At 44.9% G+C, this 20,926-nt stretch overlaps 1 protein-coding gene across 2 annotated transcripts in view; it reads right to left on the minus strand.

The window, feature by feature from the left end:
* The window catches only part of pitpnc1a (phosphatidylinositol transfer protein cytoplasmic 1a), a 159,696-nt gene that overhangs the window by 58,474 nt on the left and 80,296 nt on the right, over positions 1–20,926 (minus strand). For both annotated transcript variants that reach the window (XM_034190471.1, XM_034190472.1), the window contains exons 3-5: positions 13,207–13,355; positions 10,731–10,819; positions 2,467–2,474 (exon numbers count right to left, since the gene is read on the minus strand). In XM_034190471.1, coding sequence (XP_034046362.1) covers positions 2,467–2,474; positions 10,731–10,819; positions 13,207–13,355 — 246 coding nt within the window. The remainder of the gene's footprint in view (positions 1–2,466; positions 2,475–10,730; positions 10,820–13,206; positions 13,356–20,926) is intronic.

Below are 20,926 nucleotides of genomic sequence, written 5' to 3' on the forward strand. Positions count from 1 at the left end.
GCCAGCTTTCAGATCAATTTTGTTGTTATGCCAAGGGAAATATAGATATGTGCTCTGAGACCACTTCTTGTGTAGCGTAGTACAATTTAAAAACAATCAACCTTGACATTGCCTAAAGTGTTGCCAGAATTTTACAGGTTGTCACAACTGTCACGTTAGGGGACCTATATATATATATTTTTAACGGATATCACGCATTCTCCAGTTATGACTGTAAATTATGTATACAAATTAGCAGTGTACTTAGTTTAATTATAAAGCAATCTCAAGTAATGACTGTTATAAACAACACAAAACAAAAATATATGCATTTTTAACAGCCCTAAAATGTCATCAGCTCATCTACGCCCCCTGGTGTACCAATAGTATAGGTGTGAAGTGCCTATGATATATTGTTTTTGAGTTATCATGCTCACAAAAAGGCATCCACCTACAGATACACAGAAGCAAGCATGGCAACAACATGTGCTGTATACCACATACATAGCAGTGGGACATGCACTTCAGACAGCCTTAAGTTGGAAATCCCTATATATATTGTTATACCATACACTTTAAGTTATTTGGACAGACAACCTGGGACCATTTCAGAGGACTTAATGCTCATCTTCCTTTTTTGGTTAGAATTTCATGCATGTCTTAGTTATTATTTGCATTATTTTGTATCTTCTTGAATTAAGTCCTTTAATGTTTGCACTAATTGCAGCAATATAAACAATCTAGATACAGTCTACCTTTACAAAAAGCAATGCATGTTTTTTGAAATTTTATTTATTTTATCTTATTTTTTCACTATCAATTAAGCAAAACCACCTAAACAAAAACTAAAACCTTAATATGTTGTCATTTGCAAGGTGGCACTCATATATAGTGACCTATGTTCTGTAAGATAAAGGTATAAGCTCAAATTTTGAAAGCGGTTTTTCTGGTCATATCTATGCTCTTAAATAAGGTAGAGAAAAAAAAAGAAAGAAACAAATCACAGGGTATATGAATTTGGATAGAAGTAAGTAAGTAAGTAAAATTTATTTATATAGCACTTTTCACAGACCAGGGTCACAAAGGGCTTCACATGATAAAATCAATAAATACAAAATAACACATACAAACATTTAAAAGAAGATCAAGCTAAAATGCAGTTTTAAAAAGGTGAGCCTTAAGTTGCTTTTTAAAAGCATCGACAGAGTCTATCGAGCGAAGGGAGCAGGGAAGCTCATTCCAAAGGCGCGGCGCCACGGCTTTAAAAGATCTGTCCCCTCAAGTTTTAAAACAGGTACGGGGAACCATCAGCAGGTTCAGGTTGGAGGACCTCAGGCCCCTGGTGGACACATACGGCTGGATCAGTTCCTTGATGTATTCCGGAGCCTGCCCATGCAGAGCTCTAAATGTAAGCACCAGGATTTTATAATTTTTCCTAAACGAGACAGGGAGCCAATGCAGGGACTTGAGTATTGGGCTAATATGGGCTCTCCTGTGGGTGCGGGTCAGAAGCCGTGCAGCGGAGTTTTGCACAACCTGTAAACGAGCCAGTTCTTTCTTATTAAGACACGTGAACAGGCTGTTACAGTAATCCAGTCGCGAAGATATAAAAGCATGTACAATCATCTCTAACTCTTCAAAAGACACCATTTTTCGAAGTTCAGAGATATTCCGGATCTGGAAAAAACAATTCCTAACTAACTGTTTCGTATGATGTTCCAGAGACATCCCTTTATCCAAGATAATGCCAAGATTGCGCAGGCTGCCCTTAACTTAACTATTCAGTTCACCAAGGTGCAGCCTGATAGCAGGCACGGCACTCTCCGGAGCAACAATCAATGTTTCAGTCTTATCAGAGTTCAGCTGCAAGCTGTTTTCACTGAGCCATTCCTTAACTTTGGTGAGACAATTGGTTAAAGAATTGAGTTTCTGGGTCTCAGTTGTTTTAAAGGAGCAGTACAGCTGCAGGTCATCAGCATAGAGATGATAGGATACGTCACAAAACTGCTGGATCAACTTGCCGAGAGGAATGATATACAAAAGAAATAAAATAGGTCCCAGAACCGAGCCCTGCGGCACACCCCACAAAAGGTCAGCAGACTCAGACATCACATTATCAACAGACACACTAAAAGTTCTACCAACCAGGTAGGAGCTAAACCACTCTAATACAGGACCCGACATCCCCACCAGATCCTGTAGTCTCCTGATCAGGATGCCATGGTCAACTGTGTCAAATGCAGATGACAGATCTAACAAAACCAAGACAGTGCATTTGCCAGTGTCAGCGACCATCATAATGTCACTCGACACTTTCAACAGAGCCGTTTCAGTGGAGTGAAACTCACGGTACCCAGATTGAATAGACTGTGAAATCTGCACTGTTGCATTGCAAGAGGGCAAATTACTCACAACACTTGAGTCTGGATTTCACTGGAAAACGCGTGTGTGTGTGTGTGTGAATACACATGCATTAAAGATACTTACTGTGTACTCTGACCACATTCCGGCAGAAGCCATCAGTTTAATGGACAGAAAAGGGAGGGCGTGTGAGGGCGGTCAGACAGACACACACACAAAAAAAGACAAAGTCAAAGATCAGTCAAATTCCTGTGGATAAACATGTGAGACATTACTGCTCTCAAAAGTCATTTATGGAGATGCAAATAAACATATTTAGTTAATAATCAGTCCTTCAGTTATTTATTTATATACCCTTCAGAAAACATCTTAAAAATGGTCTCAACTTTAACACCGGATGTCCTTCCTGATGCAATTCCAAATGAACAAAGAGAATAAGGCACGGGTCATTGGGGGACAAGCGTACTAACTGCGTGCATCACTAATGTGAAAGATACACATCACAGGCAGCAAGTTTAAGTCTTTGTTTGGTCTATCCAACAGTTGCAAAGTTGACTGGCTGTGAGGTAAAACAGGAAAATATTAATCCTCAGGAAATTCCACCTTCTCAAATATGAAGAATTTTCATTTGCTAATGGGCCACCGATTAATCCAACAGTTGTTTAATTAATCCTGTTCTTCACATGTGTTGCTCTGTTACATTTTTTGTGTGCATATTGCCTGAATAGCTTAAGGACACGTGTACATTATGCTCACAGTAATTATAAACATGTATGAATGTGATATCTGCACAGGTAAATATTGAAATACACACACAGAAAAGAACTGACCTTTTTAGATTGACCTGAAAAGGTCATTTGTTTTACATCAGGCAGTAGATTATTTTCTACATCATTGCTCTCCAAACTGTGTAGTCAGGCCTCCCTCTGCTGTGCACATTCCTTTAATTATTATTTCTGCTCTACCCTGTCATAACCCTTCACAGGTGAAGTCCAAAATATCCACACACAATACTTATCGTAGAGAACAGTAACTTGATTGGTTTGTACACTTTGATACACATACACACCATCAAAGGTACACAAGACATATTGCTGTCTGTCAGGTTCTCAGAGTCTGTAGGACAGTTCAAGTCCAGACTAAAAACGCATCTCTTTTGACTGGCTTTCAACACTGGCTGAGTGGTACGTGTATATGCTTTGCTCTGCTATTTTGCTCTGTATTTTTAGATTTGTTATTCCTTTCCCTTTGTTAATATTTTATTTACAGCTATTGTATTGCTATTATTGTGAAGCACTTTGGTCAGCTGCAGCTGTGTTAAATGTGCTCTATAAATAAACTTGAATTGAATTGAAAGACAATTTGTTACAAATGAACCAAGAACCACAGGGATTTATCACAACACCATGAAGGCTCGGTCAGGACTTGGGTAAGACTGTATAACATACAGCTATGGGGAAACAAGAATTTCCACGATGCTACACACAGTTTGCAATAAAAATAACATGGCTGGTCCAGGGTTCAGACTTGGCAGAAATATCCAAAAAAAAAAAAAAAAAAAGCCTAGAATTGCCATCTAGATGCCGGCAAGATGGCAGGATGACATCAAGGAGATCTGTTAAAGATCCATGCATGTAGCAGCATCTTGTACCGTCACAACTTATCAAGAGCGCCCAAGACTCACTACTGCCAGTTTTCAACGGGATGGTACCAACTCAACTCAGCTCTACTCAACTCTACTAATTGCTGGAACTAGGTGCTGCTTTTACTACTGCCGACTGTAGCACCAACAACTCACCATTACAACGTCACATCAAACTACTGCAACATCATTGTCAACACAACACATAAAACAACTCACTAATCAGTGAATAGTTTAACTTTTGCATTATAGTACAGTCCAGACAGGCGCATCTTTTGTCTCCTGTGTCATATGGTGATAATGCAATGTAATATCAATGGTTCTCTCTGACCAATCAGTAATCTGAAGGGTTTTTCATCTCACCTTTTGGTATCATCTCAGCTCACATGGAATTGCAACAGGGGTGATACCAAAATCAGGACCAAGTATCTGGTACTAGATACCAGGTTTGTCCAAGGGAAAACCAAAAAAGGCAGGTGGAGTCAAGTCAAGTTGAAAGAATGCAGCAGAAAATTGCCACAAAACTCACCAAGACTATCCCCAGGTCATGATGAAAATCCTACATGAGGGAACAAGGCTTACGCCTCGCAGTGCCTTCCAGCATTGTGGTGACGTGGCGGTCAGCTGATAGGCGCTTTATGTCCACAGCAAACCGTAAGAGCAAAGTGATCACACATGAATGAGTTCACTCCTTTACCCTTATTTGTTTTATTTAATCTCCACTTTTGTTATATGGCTGGGGGGGCCTGGCTGCCGGTTTGTTTGTCTTTTGGTTTCCTCCCAGGTGGCGTGCATTTGGGACTGAGTGGCTGTGTTGCTGAGGCTGTCAGGACCTCACCCTGATCACCTGCGACTCGTCAGGACTCACAGCTGTGGTGCATCTGGATGGATTGGAGCATGTTGGCATTTAAGACTGGAGTGCACAGTGTGTATTTGCCAGAGACTCGACCTTGTGACCAGACGGGTGAGATCGTCGTCTTGGGAGCCATCTCATCAACAGCGGATGCTGAGAACGTCCAGGTTTGATGCACGGTCTGTGAAAGAGGAGGGGGTGAGGTCTCACGCTCGTCAGCACACTTCCTGAGACTCGGTTGTTGCGGCCACCTGGGGGGTGTCGGCGGGGTCCTTGGGTCCGAAACAGCTTCTGGCTCCGGACCGTTAGCGCTGCTGGGAGCGCACCACGCCAGACCGCACTTTTCTGTTATTTTATTTTCACTGTTATGTATTAAATTCAGTTAGCCTTTGTACCGTGCTCTGCTTATTTCATACTGGGTCCTTCAAACGCTGGTCGGTTCTCCGAGCTGCGTCCGACACATAACAGTAGTCTCTGGCCAAACATCACGGACCCAGCGGTAGCAGAGACGGTAACGCGCCGGGAAGGCGGCAGCAGACGTTCAGTGGTTATCCGGATCAGTTGCGGGGCTCTCCGCCCGGAAGGTGCATGTTTGAGACCCATTACTGGATACTAATTTGTGCTCTCTTGCAGCCGTGTTCCTGTGTTGTGCCTTATCCGTGGGTCGTGGTGGAGTGTGACTGGCGACGGCTTCGCGTCACACTCCGACCGGATAAGAGGTGTAAACGGGAGCTGCAAGAGTGCGTTTGTAATGGGTTCACGCGCACGGCGGAGCTCTGTTAGCACGGGTCGCTGGGCTTCCGGTGTTACAGTCGTAGCCCCGTTTCCCCGGATAAAGGTAACTACTGCGTCTGTTGTTTCAGCTCCGGCGTTATTTAGTTGAGCACATTTTGGTTGTGTGTTGCACTCAGCTGCGCACATAAAAGCAGCTCGTTTGTTTTTTCTGTCGCCAAAGGGGTTTTTTCATTTTTTGCACTCTGGTTCCCCCTTGTGGTGACTGAATCACGTTACCGTCAAGCTCTTGAGTAGGAACAGGTGTGTTTCCATTTGGTTGAGCTTGACGGTATAACTCACTGATTTGTTTTGTGTTAGTTCATTTTGTGTGGGTGTTTTTTGAGTTGGTTTTTGTGTGGGCTTTTCTTTTTTGTTGTCCACTATTTGTCTGGGGGTGTGACCCTGTAGCCTTTGCAAAAAGAAAAAAAAAAAAAAAACACAAAAAAAAAAACAGGGACCCAAACGACTGTGTGTTGGTCTGTTTGTTTTTTTTTCTTTTGTTTCTTTTTGTTTCACATCCCCGGGGTTGGATGGTACGGTCCCCTGGGGGGGTGATGGGGTTGGTACTTGGGTTGTTTTTTCTTTTTGTTTTTTGTTATGCCCTCTCTTCTCCTCTGACTCCAGCCGGGTGTGCCGTAGTGTCGGCATTGCTGGAGGGGTGCAGTTAGGTTGTGCTGGGCGTTTCCCAGGTGGCCTCTGCACCCGGGAGGGGAGGGGGGGGGTTTGGGGTTTTTTTTTTTTGTTTTCCCTCCCCCAGTTTCCGCCCTCAGGGTTTGACTGTGGTGTCCTCTGGGGGGGAAAGGGCGTTGGGTCCATCTAGCCGTGGACGGCCGGGGCTGGGTCCATTAGTCATGAGGGGATGCGTCTCCTGGGGTTGACGAGTGGTCCTCTGGGGGGCGCTGGTAGTCCCCGTGGGTGACGTTGGATCCCAGAGGGACCTCTGCCGTGGTTATTACTCCTGGAGCTGGCGGGTGGCCCTCTGGGGGGTGTTGGTCCCTACGTGTCGTTTGGGGGGGAGGAGGGGGGGTATTTTGGCATTTTTGTTTGTGAGCTTACATTTGGGTTGTTTTTCTTTTCTCCCCTTCCCTGGGGTTTGATGGAACGGTCCTCTGGGGGGGGGGTGTGTGTGTGTGTGTGTGTGTGTTTTAGTGTTTTTGTTTGTGGGCTTGGGTTGGGTTGTTTTTCCTTTCTCCCCTTCCCTGGGGTTTGATGGGACGGTCCCCTGGGGAGGGGGGGATGTTTTGGTTGTTTTGTTTTGTGACTAATCACACATGTTTGGTTAAAGGCTGACCGCACAGGTGTAGGAACTCCTGGCCACACCTGTGCTAAGACTGTCAGAAACAAGGGCAAAGATGCAGCCAGTTCAACCAGTCTGTTGGAGGACGAACGCAGACGCGGTTTCCAGCCATGGTCCCTGGAGGGGGGTGTTTCTCCTGGGCCAGGTGTGTGTGGTCGCCGGGAGGCTTCCCGTGAGGGTGGGGTACTGTTATATGGCTGGGGGGGCCTGGCTGCCGGTTTGTTTGTCTTTTGGTTTCCTCCCAGGTGGCGTGCATTTGGGACTGAGTGGCTGTGTTGCTGAGGCTGTCAGGACCTCACCCTGATCACCTGCGACTCGTCAGGACTCACAGCTGTGGTGCATCTGGATGGATTGGAGCATGTTGGCATTTAAGACTGGAGTGCACAGTGTGTATTTGCCAGAGACTCGACCTTGTGACCAGACGGGTGAGATCGTCGTCTTGGGAGCCATCTCATCAACAGCGGATGCTGAGAACGTCCAGGTTTGATGCACAGTCTGTGAAAGAGGAGGGGGTGAGGTCTCACGCTCGTCAGCACACTTCCTGAGACTCGGTTGTTGCGGCCACCTGGGGGGTGTCGGCGGGGTCCTTGGGTCCGAAACAGCTTCTGGCTCCGGACCGTTAGCGCTGCTGGGAGCGCACCACGCCAGACCGCACTTTTCTGTTATTTTATTTTCACTGTTATGTATTAAATTCAGTTAGCCTTTGTACCGTGCTCTGCTTATTTCATACTGGGTCCTTCAAACGCTGGTCGGTTCTCCGAGCTGCGTCCGACACATAACAACTTTTTCTGTCTGTCATGTAAACTACAATTTATGTGGTGGAAGTGACATGCTTCACACTGTGCCATGCACTCAGATGCTGCCCGGTCTTCATGTAATCGTGTCTGTATGTGTACGTAATTATCAGCATGTCATGAGCGCCCGCCCACACAAGTGCATTGTGTGTTCACCAGCTGAGTTGCAGTACACAGTGGTCAGCTGTTCCAGCAGCACACTGCACTGGACAGCAACCAGACTCTGGGACCCTCAGCTACAGCTGACAGTGTTGGATTCATGGTGTGTGTGTGTTGGGTGTGGGGGACGACACACTCCACAAGCCATGTGTGTTGGGGGGACAGGACAGGTGGGGGGGTGGGGACAACGACACACTCCACAAGCCATTTCTCTGTGTGTGTGGGGGGGGTTCAACAGTCCCATCCATGTATTACTAGGTTATGCCACACTCGTGTTGCACTTAGATAATTTTCACAGAGAGCTCGAATGTGGTCACCTGCACTCCACTATTGTGCCAGGAGCGCGAATAGCCCCGCTTTTTCCAAGTGCCCAGCGAGCGGTATCGGATGTTCTTGTGTGGCTTCTGGAATTTGGCCGACACCTGACGAGACGGGGTCGAATGGGGACTTGCTGTCTTTCAGCTGCTGGTGTGCATGAAAGGTTGTGGCAACAGCTGCACGAGGTGTTTGAGGCGTCTCCAATTTTTCACAAGTGGCATGCAATTCATCCTTCGTGTGCCAGTCGGCTTCAATCGTGTGATGTGTGTAGGGGATATAAGCTGTGACCACCACTGCAAATGTTAGGATGCACTCACTTTAATAAACAAGCCACAGGACTCTGGGATTAGCAACATGGCCTCTAAAGCAACTTGACAGGCTTGTCCATCTTTATTTTATAGTTCATGCCTGAAGATGCCAAAACAGCCCAAAAATAGGAGGTTTACTGGTCCTCACCTGTTCGCAACAGAAGTAAAAAATTTCAGAGCTCAATATGCAGTTTTTACTTGTTTTTACTTCACGAGTTGCTGATGGAGATTTTGGAGACTCACTCACTCACTGACTCCATTAATCCTATGCATGTCCTGTTAATTGCAGGAAAGAGCTTTATGCAGTTATGATTTTACTTAGTTCTGAATGACTACAAATGCCACCATGAAAACAATAACTTCTACACAACCTAAGTTTCCAGCAACAACAATTTACAAAGATTGACAAATACAGTGCATCCAGAAAATATTCACAGTACTTCACTTTTTCCACAGTTTGGTATGTTACAGTTTTATTCCAAAATGGAGTAAATTCATTTTTCCCAACAAAATTCTGCTCACAACACCCCATAATGACAATGTTTTTATTTTTGCAAATTTATAAAACAAACAAACAAAACTAAGAAATCACATGTACATAAGTATTCACAGTCTTTGCTCAATTAGAGATTAACCCTGTTGTGTCTGATGATTTGCGGACATTAATGCTGTATTACGGTCGCAAATAGCTGTTGACGTGAATCTGGTAAAACCCAATTTGCAATGGTAAAATCCAGCATTAACGTCTGCAAGTCATCATACACAAGGGGGTTAATTCCATTCTAATCCAATTCCAATGTTTCCACGGATCCGTGTCCACCACTGAAGGCTACATCTTAATCCGCATAATAAAATAGTTTGATAAAACTGTTGTGCAGATAGTTTCCAGTTCATGCCAAACTGCAAATTCTGTGAGCATCAATACTTTTGTATGGTAGCTTAAAATAAACATTTCGGCATCGTCGTCGCTATGCCACTTTCTCTTGGTCTCAGCTGGCAGCGCAATTAATGACATCTGCGTAGCAGTGCGCTCCGTCAGAGTACGGAGTAACACATCAAATGTGAAACGGTTATAACATTTTGCCACCGTCCACGTGATATTTTTGTGGTCTGAAATCTCACACGATTAACTAATCAGATTTGTGGAAAAAATGTAATTGGATTAGAATACTTTGTTGACACCCCTTTGGCAGCAATTACAGCTTCAAGTCTTCTTGAATATGATACCACAAGTTTGGCACACCTATCTTTGGGCAGTTCAGCCCATTCCTCTTTGCAGCACCTCTCAAGCTCCATCAGGTTGGATGGGAGTGTTTTTTTCAGATCATTTTCAGATCTCTTCAGAGATGTTCAATTGGATTCAGGTCTAGGTTCTGGCTGGGCCACTCAAGGACATTTACAGAGTTGTCCTAAAGCCACTCCTTTGATATCTTGGTTGTGTGGTTAGGGTCATTGTCCTGCTGAAAGATGAACCGTCGCCCCAGTCTGAGGTCAAGAGCACTCTGGAGCAGGTTTTCATCCAGGATGAATTTACCCGAGGTGGACTCCAATCAAGCTATAGAAACTTCTCAAGGATGATCAGTGGAAACAGCATACACCTGAGCTCAGTGTTGAGCTTCATGACAAAGGCTGTGAATACTTATGTACGTCTGATTTCTTAGTTTTAGTTAGTTTCTTAGTTTACTTTTTTCCACATTGTCATTATGGAGTGTTGTGTGTAGAATTTTGAGGAAAAAATGAATTTCATCCATTCTGGAATAAAGCAACATAACAAACTGTGGAACATAAAATGTGGAAAAAGTGAAGCACTGTGAATACTTTCCAGATGCACTGTAAAATCTACATGGCATATTCCTAGTGACCTATGACTTTAGCATGTTGAACTACAGAACCTTTTAAAACTGTTTCAAGTTCAAATTTAGAGAAAGGTAACACTGAATCATATCTCCAACATCATTATATATACAGTTGTCTACGGGTTTTCTGTCCACCCATTGTGCTCATTGTGGATTTTGTTGGACAGAATATTGCTTCTTGATCCTTTTGCCCTCACAGTAATCCCAAATAATTACTGCCAGCTGGTGTGTACCATGTTTGTGGATGACTGCAAAAAATAATGTGTGTGTGTGTATATGTGAATGAGTGCAAAAGAATAAGATGGAAGAAACTGATCACAGATGCATAGTTGCATGAATAGAAACACTCATATCTGAAGCCATAAAGCCTTGGGATGAATAAACATTACCTGTGATGGTGTAGGGGTAATAGTTCCAAGCCTTCTCTGTGACATAAAAAATTCTAGGGACCACCGCTCGCGCCCAGCTGGGCAACTTGCTGAAACATGGTGAAAGACATGATGGATTTAGTGAACTGACACAGCAGAACAAAGACAATGTCAGAAGAAAAACTGAAGGAATGATTATGTTTAGTCAAAATATTGTTCCTTCGTCAATATAACCCAGAATAGACAAAAACAAGAATCCCGCTGAGTGGGACCATAATGAAGTTCACACAAAGTCACCATGATGGCACCCATGGAGGCTAATTACACTGATTACACCTTACACCCTGCAGTGAAGATTTGTTTCTGTGAGTTTGCTTTGAGGCAGATTTAAAGAAGGACATGGATGGGGGGAAGTACTGAGAACTAGTTATTACCTAACAGTTTTTTTTTTTGCCAAAAGGATTGCTGAAACCTGCAGCCAAATACTCAGCCACCCCTTATAGCATGCAAGCAAAATGGAAACGATTACAGCAGATGGAGAACAGCAGGAACAGAACCTTGATTATCTTGAGGCAAACTGCAAAGCTGTAGACTTGTAAAATGCATACATTTGCATTTGAATTGAGTAGACTTCTATTAAAATGTGATACTTTTAAAAATTAAACAACCAGCTGTGATTGACTCTAGAGAAGAAATCTAAGTGTAGAGAGCCTCATTACTGCGTAGCACTTGAAATAGCTCAGGTTTCTGCTCACTGAATACCGTTCAATCAAACAACGATGCAAGTACCATCACTAGATATCTTCTCTTTGGTAGCCAATTTAACTAAAAAATAATCAAATCCCCACTGGGCCCTTTCAATAGATATTAAAACCACTCATGTGGATCCTTTCGTCCATATACCCGAAGATAACCACTCAATGGACTCCCTTCATATTTTGAAAGATGTTAATGCAAACTCCAGGGCTTATGTCTATGTCACAAGATGGCACCCAATTTCATGAACTGCAAGCTGTTTAGTTATAGCCATAGATTGTATACATATGGGACAAACCCTCTATGACATCAGTGGCGCTAACATCACCAAGCAACTGATACCTGCTCACAATGCTTATGGTGCTAACATAAAAAATTTTATTTGACAGATACACTGGAGCACAGACTTCTTAGATGGTCCATCAGGACAATTAACCACACAATAAGCCATATTATTGTGTACAGTTGTCACAGAAGGGGGAAACTAACTACAAAGACCAAAATCGTTATTTTATACCAGACTGTAAGCATGTTTATTTTTTCTCTAAATTTGACTTTTTTTTAACATGGGCTTCTATGGGAAGTAAGTAAATTTTGGAGCCAGACTCAAATGGCTATTTGAGGAACTGCAGGATTTTCTTCATTTCTGATGACTGGAGATTGGGCCTCATTTATAACAATTTTGAAAGTTAGACTGTCAATTTATGGACAAAAAGTCTAAATGTGATGCTTTAAATTAAAATGTCGACATTTACTGCGCCCTACTGGTTCCGTGAAGACCACAACATTCAACAGTCCTTATCGGGCATTTATAGGCCTTCTTCTTCTTAGTACAGCAGAAAAGGTGTTCCTTTGGAAAATGCACTGAATTAACCGATATATGGGCAGGGGTTCAATTCCAGGTTTGTCCTCTTCAAGCTCCTTAGACACTACACTTCATCTACACTGTCCCAGTCCATTCAGCTGGAAATGGGTATCAGCCATTTTGGTGGGGAAGCAGAAGGTAGTTGTAGACTCTCACATGCTTTACACTGTGGCATCCAGGTATAGGTAGTGGCCCGATGGGCTACTTCAAACATGGAGCTACTGGTTTTGATGTTGGTCTTCACTTTCTTGGTCTACTGCATTTAGCGTGATTACCAATTTTCTTTTTTTTTCTTTTTTTTTTAAACATGGTGTTAATGTTGGTTGCTGTACAGCAAGAATAATGACTTTTCATTTTTTTGAAGATTAGGATGTAGGTGTAGATCTGTGAGTGAATTATCTGCCACATAATGATGGAATAGGTGGAGGCACACACATAATGAGTGATGTCCTAATGTGTTTCGAGTTTGCAGATTACAGAGGTGCCACTGAACAGTGACTGACAGACATTCCTTTTATGTCTCCAGTGAACTATCAAACAGCCTGAGGATTGTTCTCACAATGACTTATTTATCACCACACACGCACACAGACAAACCAACAGACAGCAGCTATAACACGGGAACAGGTGGCTTGTGGGTGTAGAACGGCAGTGGCGATATCCAACAGTGACTGCTCAAATTATCCATCACAGGATGGACCTCAGCTTCGTCTGCCCACATACAATTGTGTAGACAATCATCAGAAGGCTAATGAATGTTATTATACACTTATGATAGATTTGTTCTTTGGACTATAATTCTAAAAATACATTCTCCACATGGATTATGGAGTATCTGGACACGATGTTCCATACTGACATGCAGAGTATACTCACTTGTTGAGGTAGATTCGTTTCTCGGTGAACTGGCCTGATCCATGCTCTGGGTCCTCGTACGGCTCATTCTGCACCACCTCCACCCCCTCGCCACGGTCACTCTGCTCGTGACTGTGTTTGCTGATCATGTAGAGCTGGCCAATGCGGTACTGCAGGACACACAGCCAAAACAAAAACAAGTGCACAGACCTTGATGTTAAATCAATTGTTTTATCAAATTTAGAAAGACATCAGCAGGTCACGACATAAAGCAGCAAGATGTACGTACGCCTGAAGATGGCACCCTGAATAGGAACATGTTCTGAAGGAAAGGTAATTTATCAATAGTTTGTATTAAAAAAAAATATCAATTTTTATAGTTAGGGCTAAGTTGTGAAGGCAGCAGCTTAAGGAAAGCAATTTAAACATCCTTTTTTACAGGCACATTCAAAGGTTATTCCTGGCAGATCCCAAGGTGTTCACCAGACAGACAGAATACTGTATATAATCCCTTCAGCACATTCTGGGTCAACCGTGATGTTCAAAAATCCACACGTGGCTTTAACTGGCTGCACTCTGAGCTCCTTCTCAAAATCAGAGCTCCCCACCATAACAACAACACCCTTACTGACACCTTGCAAAGGAAAGCTACAGACAGGTAACAAATTAAAAGAAAAACCAACATAAAGGACCCTGTCTTCCACCAGACGTAAACGAGTGCACAGTGTAGGGCAACCATCATTTGTAGTTTACACTTGACACACGTGGTTTTTTGCACCCAGCACCTACCTCAAGTGCAAGTAGTATTGTGCTCACTGGTATATTGGTCTAAAAATGGGTTGTGCTCAAGTACAGGGGTGGTGTGTTGGTGTTGTCTGGCATCAAAAAGCAAACCAGCAACATCTTGGTGTAAAGTTGAGTGTAGTAGATTGAAGGTATTTAAAGGGTGCAGTACTCAGCCACAGCCAGCCATCTCACTGTGTGCACACTGTCACTTATCAGAAGTTAAGCGCAATCAATCCTGATTAGTTCTTGGCTGGCTGACTACTTCAGAATACCAAGAGCTGCGCATGTGTGTCTCCACACAGGACTGAAGTTGCATCAGAATCATTAAATTAGTGCCCAATCACAATGTGGATTTCTATCAGATACCAATACTCATTGGAAAACTTTACCTTACTGCTTCATTGCTTCACTGGAGGAAGCTTTGGTGGCTGCTGGTCATATGAGTGCGTGTGCACTGGCAGAGTCCAACTGATACTGATGCCGATATTAGGGAGTGTAAAATTTTATGGTACTGATAACGAAATGAAGAAAATAGCTTTAAATAACATGTCGACTGGAACAACTTCCATTTAATTTTTCAATTATACATTACTAATACATAATAAAATATATATGATTAAAATATTATACAAAAATAAGAATGATTGAACAAGCACTTGTCCCTGCAATTTCACTGCAAAACAAACAAACAAACAAACAAAAACACCTAAAACCATTATAAATTGCACTGCAGCTTCCTCTGAAAAGCTGCCACAACATCATAAAATACTAATACATTGCAGGAGTTTATAAAAATTACAATAAAAGGCCACTCTGAAAGGTGCAGTTTTGTTTTATTGGGGGGGGGGATACCAGTCAGTATCTGGTGTGACCACCATTTTCCTCATGCAGTGCAACACATCTCCTTCGCATAGAGTTGATCAGGTTGTCAAATGTGGCCTGTGGAATGTTGGTCTACTCCTCTTCAATGGCTGTGCGAAGTTGCTGGATATTGGCAGGAACTGGTACACGCTGTCGTATACGCCGGTCCAGAGCATCCCAAACATGCTCAATGGGTGATGCCATGCCATCAATAAAATGCACCTGTGTTCTTCGTCCATAACAGACGCCTGCCCATACCATAACCCCACCGCCACCATGGGCCACTCGATCCACAACATTGACATCAGAAAACCGCTCACCCACACGACGCCACACACGCTGTCTGCCATCTGCCCTGGACAGTGTGAACCAGGATTCATCCGTGAAGAGAACACCTCTCCAACGTGCCAAATGCCAGCGAATGTCAGCATTTGCCCACTCAAGTCGGTTACGACGACGAACTGGAGTCAGGTCGAGAGCCCGATGAGGACGACGAGCATGCAGATGAGCTTCCCTGAGACGGTTTCTGACAGTTTGTGCAGAAATTCTTTGGTTATGCAAACCGATTGTTTTAGCAGCTGTCTGAGTGGCTGGTCTCAGACGATCTTGGAGGTGAACATGCTGGATGTGGAGGTCCTGGGCTGGTGTGGTTACACGTGGTCTGCGGTTGTGAGGCTGGTTGGATGTACTGCCAAATTCTCTGAAACGCCTTTGGAGACGGCTTATGGTAGAGAAATGAACATTGAATACACGAGCAACAGCTCTGGTTGACATTCCTGCTGTCAGCATGCCAATTGCATGCTCCCTCAAATCTTGCGACATCTGTGGCATTGTGCTGTGTGATAAAACTGCACCTTTCAGAGTGGCCTTTTATTGTGGGCAGTCTAAGGCACACCTGTGCACTAATCATGGTGTCTAATCAGCATCTTGATATGGCACACCTTTGAGGTGGGATGGATTATCTCTGCAAAGGAGAAGTGCTCACTATCACAGATTTAGACTGGTTTGTGAACAATATTTGAGGGAAATGGTGATATTGTGTATGTGGAAAAAGTTTTAGATCTTTGAGTTCATCTCATACAAAATGGGAGCAAAACCAAAAGTGTTGCATTTATATTTTTGTTGAGTGTAGAAGCAAGAAAAAATTAACAATGGAGGTCCCTGCGCAGACATCAATGTTAGAATAACAACATTAACAGAGACAAATGGTAAGACTTTAACTCCTTGCTTTCAAACCTTAGCATTGTTAATTTTTCTTGCTCTTAATAGCATACAATGATTTATGTCTACATAATTACAGTGCATCCAGAAAGTATTCACAGCGCTTCACTTTTTCCACCTTTTCTGTTACAGCCTTATTGTTGTATGGCTGGGGGGCCTGGCTGCCTTTTTGTTTCTGTCTTTTGTTTTTCCTTCCAGGTGGCTTGCATTTGGGACTGAGTGGCTGTGTTGCTGAGTTTATCAGGACCTCACCCTGATCACCTGCGGCTCATCAGGACTCACAGCTGTGGTGCATCTGCATGGATTGGAACATGGTGGCATTTAAGACTGGAGTGCACAGTGTATATTTGCCAGAGACTCGACCTTGTGACCAGACGGGTGAGATCGTCGTCTCGGGAGCCATCTCATCATCAATGGATGCAGAGAACGTCCAGGTTTGATGCACGGTCTGTGAAAGAGGAGGGGGTGAGGTCTCACGCTCGTCAGCACACTTCCTGAGGTACGTTAGATTTTGTGACTAACATTTATACAGTCAGTAAATGTGGTGTCCCTCACACCTTTTTATACTGAGCTGTATGTTAGTCATGTATCGACTTCCACTGCAGTGGAGTTTTGTGAACTGGATGTTCCATGCCTGCAGGTTGGGAAGTTGATTAGTAATCAAGCCAGGAAGTGTTTGCTGTTTGTACACCTTTAAGTGTTCTCTCTGTGTGTAGAGTGTGGACTCACATAATGGTTCCTTCTTTCACAGACTCGGTTTGTTGCGGCCACCTGGGGGGTGTCGGCGGGGTCCTTGAGTCCGAACAGCTTCTGGCTCCGGACCGTTAGCGCTGCTGGGAGCACACCACGCCAGACCGCACTTTGTTTTTTATGTATCACTGTTATGTATTAAATTCAGTTAGCCTTTGTACCGTGCTCTGCTTATTTCATACTGGGTCTTTCAAACGCTGGTCGGTTCTCCGAGCTGCGTCCGACACATAACAGTAGTCTCTGGCCAAACATCACGGACCCGGCGGTAGCAGAGACGGTAACGTGCCGGGAAGGCGGCAGCAGACGTTCAGTAGTTATCCGGATCAGTTGCGGGTGCTCTCCGCCCGGATGGTGCGTGTTTGAGACCCATTACTGAATACTGATTTGTGCTCTCTTGCAGCCGTGTTCCTGTGTTGTGCCTTATCCGTGGGTCGTGGTGGAGCGTGACTGGCGACAGCTTCGCGTCACGCTCCGACCGGATAAGAGGTTTAAACGGGAGCTGCAAGAGTGTGTCTGTAATGGGTGCACGCGCCCGGCGGAGCTCTGTGGCACGGGTCGCTGAGCTTCCTGTGTTACAGTTGTAGCCCCGTTTCCCCGGATAAAGATAACTACTGCGTCTGTTGTATCAGCTCCGGCGTTATTTAGTTGAGCACATTTTGGTTGTGTGTTGCACACAGCTGCGCACGAAGATGCAGCCCGTTTGTTTTTTGTCACCAAAGGGGGTTTTTCATTTTTAGCACTTTGGCTCCCTCTTTTGGTGACTGAGTCACATTACCGTCAAGCTCTTAAGTTGGAACAGGTGTGTTCCATTTGTTGGAGCTTGACGGTATAAATCACTTGTTTTGTGTTAGTTCATTTTGTGTGGGTGTTTTTTGAGTTGGTTTTTGTGTGGGATTTTATTTTTTGTTTTTCACTATTTAGTGTCTGGGGTCGTGACCCTGCAGTTCTGCCAAACAACAAACAAACAAACAAAAAAAAAAGGACCCGAGCAACTGTATGTTAGTCTGGTTAGTCTTTCTTTTTATTTCTTTCAGTTTCACCTCCCAGGGTTTGATGGGACGGTCCCCTGGGGGGTCATGGGGGGGTAATTGGGTTTTTTTTTTCTCTTTTTTTTTTTGTTGTGCCCTCTCTTCTCCTCTGGCTCCAGCCGTGTGAGCCGTAGTGTCGGCGTTGCTGGAGTGACGCAGTTTGGTTATGCTGGGCGTTTCCCGGGTAACCTCTGCACCTGGGGGGGGGGGGGGGGGGGTGTTTTCTTTTGTTCCCTCTCTTCTCCTCTGGCTCCAGCCGTGTGAGCCGTAGTGTCGGCGTTGCTGGAGTGGTGCAGTTTGGTTATGCTGGGCGTTTCCCAGGTAACCGCTGCACCTGGGGGAGGAGGGGGGGTGTTTTCTTTTTGTTCCCTCTCTTCTCCTCTGGCTCCAGCCGTGTGAGCCGTAGTGTCGGCGTTGCTGGAGTGGTGCAGTTTGGTTATGCTGGGCGTTTCCCAGGTAACCGCTGCACCTGGGGGGGGGTTTCTCCTTTTGTTTTTCCCCCCAGTTTCCGCCCTCAGGGTTTGACTGTGGTGTCCTCTGGGGGGGAAAGGGCTGTGGGTCCATCTAGCCATAGACGGCCGGGGCTGGGTCCGTTGGTCATGAGGGGAGGCGTCTCCTGGGGTTGACGAGTGGTCCTCTGGGAGGCGCTGGGAGTTCCCGTGGGTGACGTTGGATCCCAGAGGGACCTCGGCTGTGGTTATTACTCCTGAAGCTGGCGGGATGTCCTCTGGGGGGTGTTGGTCCCTACATGACGTTGGGGGGGGGTGTGTGTTAGCATTTTTATTTGTTAGCTTAAGTTTGGGTTGTTTTTCTTTTCTCCCCTTCCCGGGGTTTGATGGAGTGGGCCTCTGGGGAGGGGGGGGGGTGTTTTGATTGTTTGTGTTTGTCTTTTTGGTTTTATGACTAACCAGACTGTGAGCATGGTTGGACAAGGGCTGACCGCACAGGTTTGAGAACTCCTGGCCACACCTGTGCTAGGTGACTGACGGAAACAGAGGCAAAGATGCAGCCAGAGGAGAAGACATCAACCGTTCTGTTTGATGATGAATGCAGATACGGTTTCCAGCCATGGTCCCTGGAGGGGGGTGTTTCTCCTGGGCCAGGTTTGTGTGGTCGCCGGGAGGCTTCCCGTGAGGGTGGGGTACTGTTGTATGGCTGGGGGGCCTGGCTGCCTTTTTGTTTCTGTCTTTTGTTTTTCCTTCCAGGTGGCTTGCATTTGGGACTGAGTGGCTGTGTTGCTGAGTTTATCAGAACCTCACCCTGATCACCTGCGGCTCATCAGGACTCACAGCTGTGGTGCATCTGCATGGATTGGAACATGGTGGCATTTAAGACTGGAGTGCACAGTGTGTATTTGCCAGAGACTCGACCTTGTGACCAGACGGGTGAGATCGTCGTCTCAGGAGCCATCTCATCATCAATGGATGCAGAGAACGTCCAGGTTTGATGCACGGTCTGTGAAAGAGGAGGGGGTGAGGTCTCACGCTCGTCAGCACACTTCCTGAGGTACGTTAGATTTTGTGACTAACATTTATACAGTCAGTAAATGTGGTGTCCCTCACACCTTTTTATATTGAGCTGTATGTTAGTCATGTATCGACTTCCACTGCAGTGGAGTTTTGTGAACTGGATGTTCCATGCCTGCAGGTTGGGAAGTTGATTAGTAATCAAGCCAGGAAGTGTTTGCTGTTTGTACACCTTTAAGTGTTCTCTCTGTGTGTAGAGTGTGGACTCACATAATGGTTCCTTCTTTCACAGACTCGGTTTGTTGCGGCCACCTGGGGGGTGTCGGCGGGGTCCTTGAGTCCGAACAGCTTCTGGCTCCGGACCGTTAGCGCTGCTGGGAGCACACCACGCCAGACCGCACTTTGTTTTTTATGTATCACTGTTATGTATTAAATTCAGTTAGCCTTTGTACCGTGCTCTGCTTATTTCATACTGGGTCTTTCAAACGCTGGTCGGTTCTCCGAGCTGCGTCCGACACATAACACTTATTCCAAAATGGATTAAATAAATTTTTTCCCATCCAACTTGTACACACAATACCCCATAATGACAGTATGAAAAACGTTTTTGGAGATTTTTGCAAATTTATTACAAATAAAAACTAAGAAATCACATGTACATAAATATTCACAGCCTTTGCCATGAAGCTCAAAATTGAGCTCAGGTGCATCCTGTTTCCACTGATCATCCTTGGGATGTTTCTGCAGCTTAACTGGAGTCCACCAGGGGTCAATTCAGTTGATTGGACATGATATGGAAAGACACACACCTGTCGACATATAAGGTTCCACAGTTGACAGTGCATGTCAGAGCACAAACCAAGCATGAAGTCAAAGGAACTGTCTGTAGGTCTCTGAGTCAGGATTGTCTTGAGGCACCAAACTGGGGAAGGGTACAGAAACATTTCTGCAGCTTTGAAGGTCCCAATGAGCACAGTGGCCTGCATCATCCATAAATGGAATAAGTTCGGATCCACCAGGACTCTCCCTAGAGCTGGCCGTCTGTCTAAACTGAGCAATCGGGGGAAAAGGGCCTTAGTCAGGGAGGTGAGGTCACTCTGTCAGAGCTCCAGCATTCCTCTGTGGAGAGAGGAGAACCTTCTAGAAAAACAACCATCTCTGCAGCAATCCACCAATCAGGCTTGTATGCTAGAGTGGCCAGATGGAAGCCAGTCCTTATTAAAAGGCACATGGCAGCCCACCTGGAGTTTGCCAAAAGGCACCTGAAAAGACTCTCAGGCCACAAAAAACAAAATTCTCTGGTCTGATGAGACAAAGATTGAACCGTTTGGTGTGAACGGCAGGTATCATGTTTGGAGGAAACCAGGCACCATCCCTACAGTGAAGCATGATGGTGGCAGCATCATGCTGTGAGGATGTTTTTCCACGGAAGGAACTGGAAGACTAGTCAGGATTGAGGGAAAGATGAATGCAGCAATGTACAGAGACATCCTGGATGAAAACCTGCTCCAGAGCGCTCTTGACCTCAGACTGGGGCAATGGCTCATCTTTTAGCAGGACAATGATGCTCAGCACACAGCCAAGATATTAAAGCAGTTGCCTCAGGACAACTCTGTGAATGTCCTTGAG

This window comes from Thalassophryne amazonica, chromosome 16 (assembly GCF_902500255.1).
Source record: "Thalassophryne amazonica chromosome 16, fThaAma1.1, whole genome shotgun sequence".
Lineage (NCBI taxonomy): Eukaryota > Metazoa > Chordata > Actinopteri > Batrachoidiformes > Batrachoididae > Thalassophryne > Thalassophryne amazonica.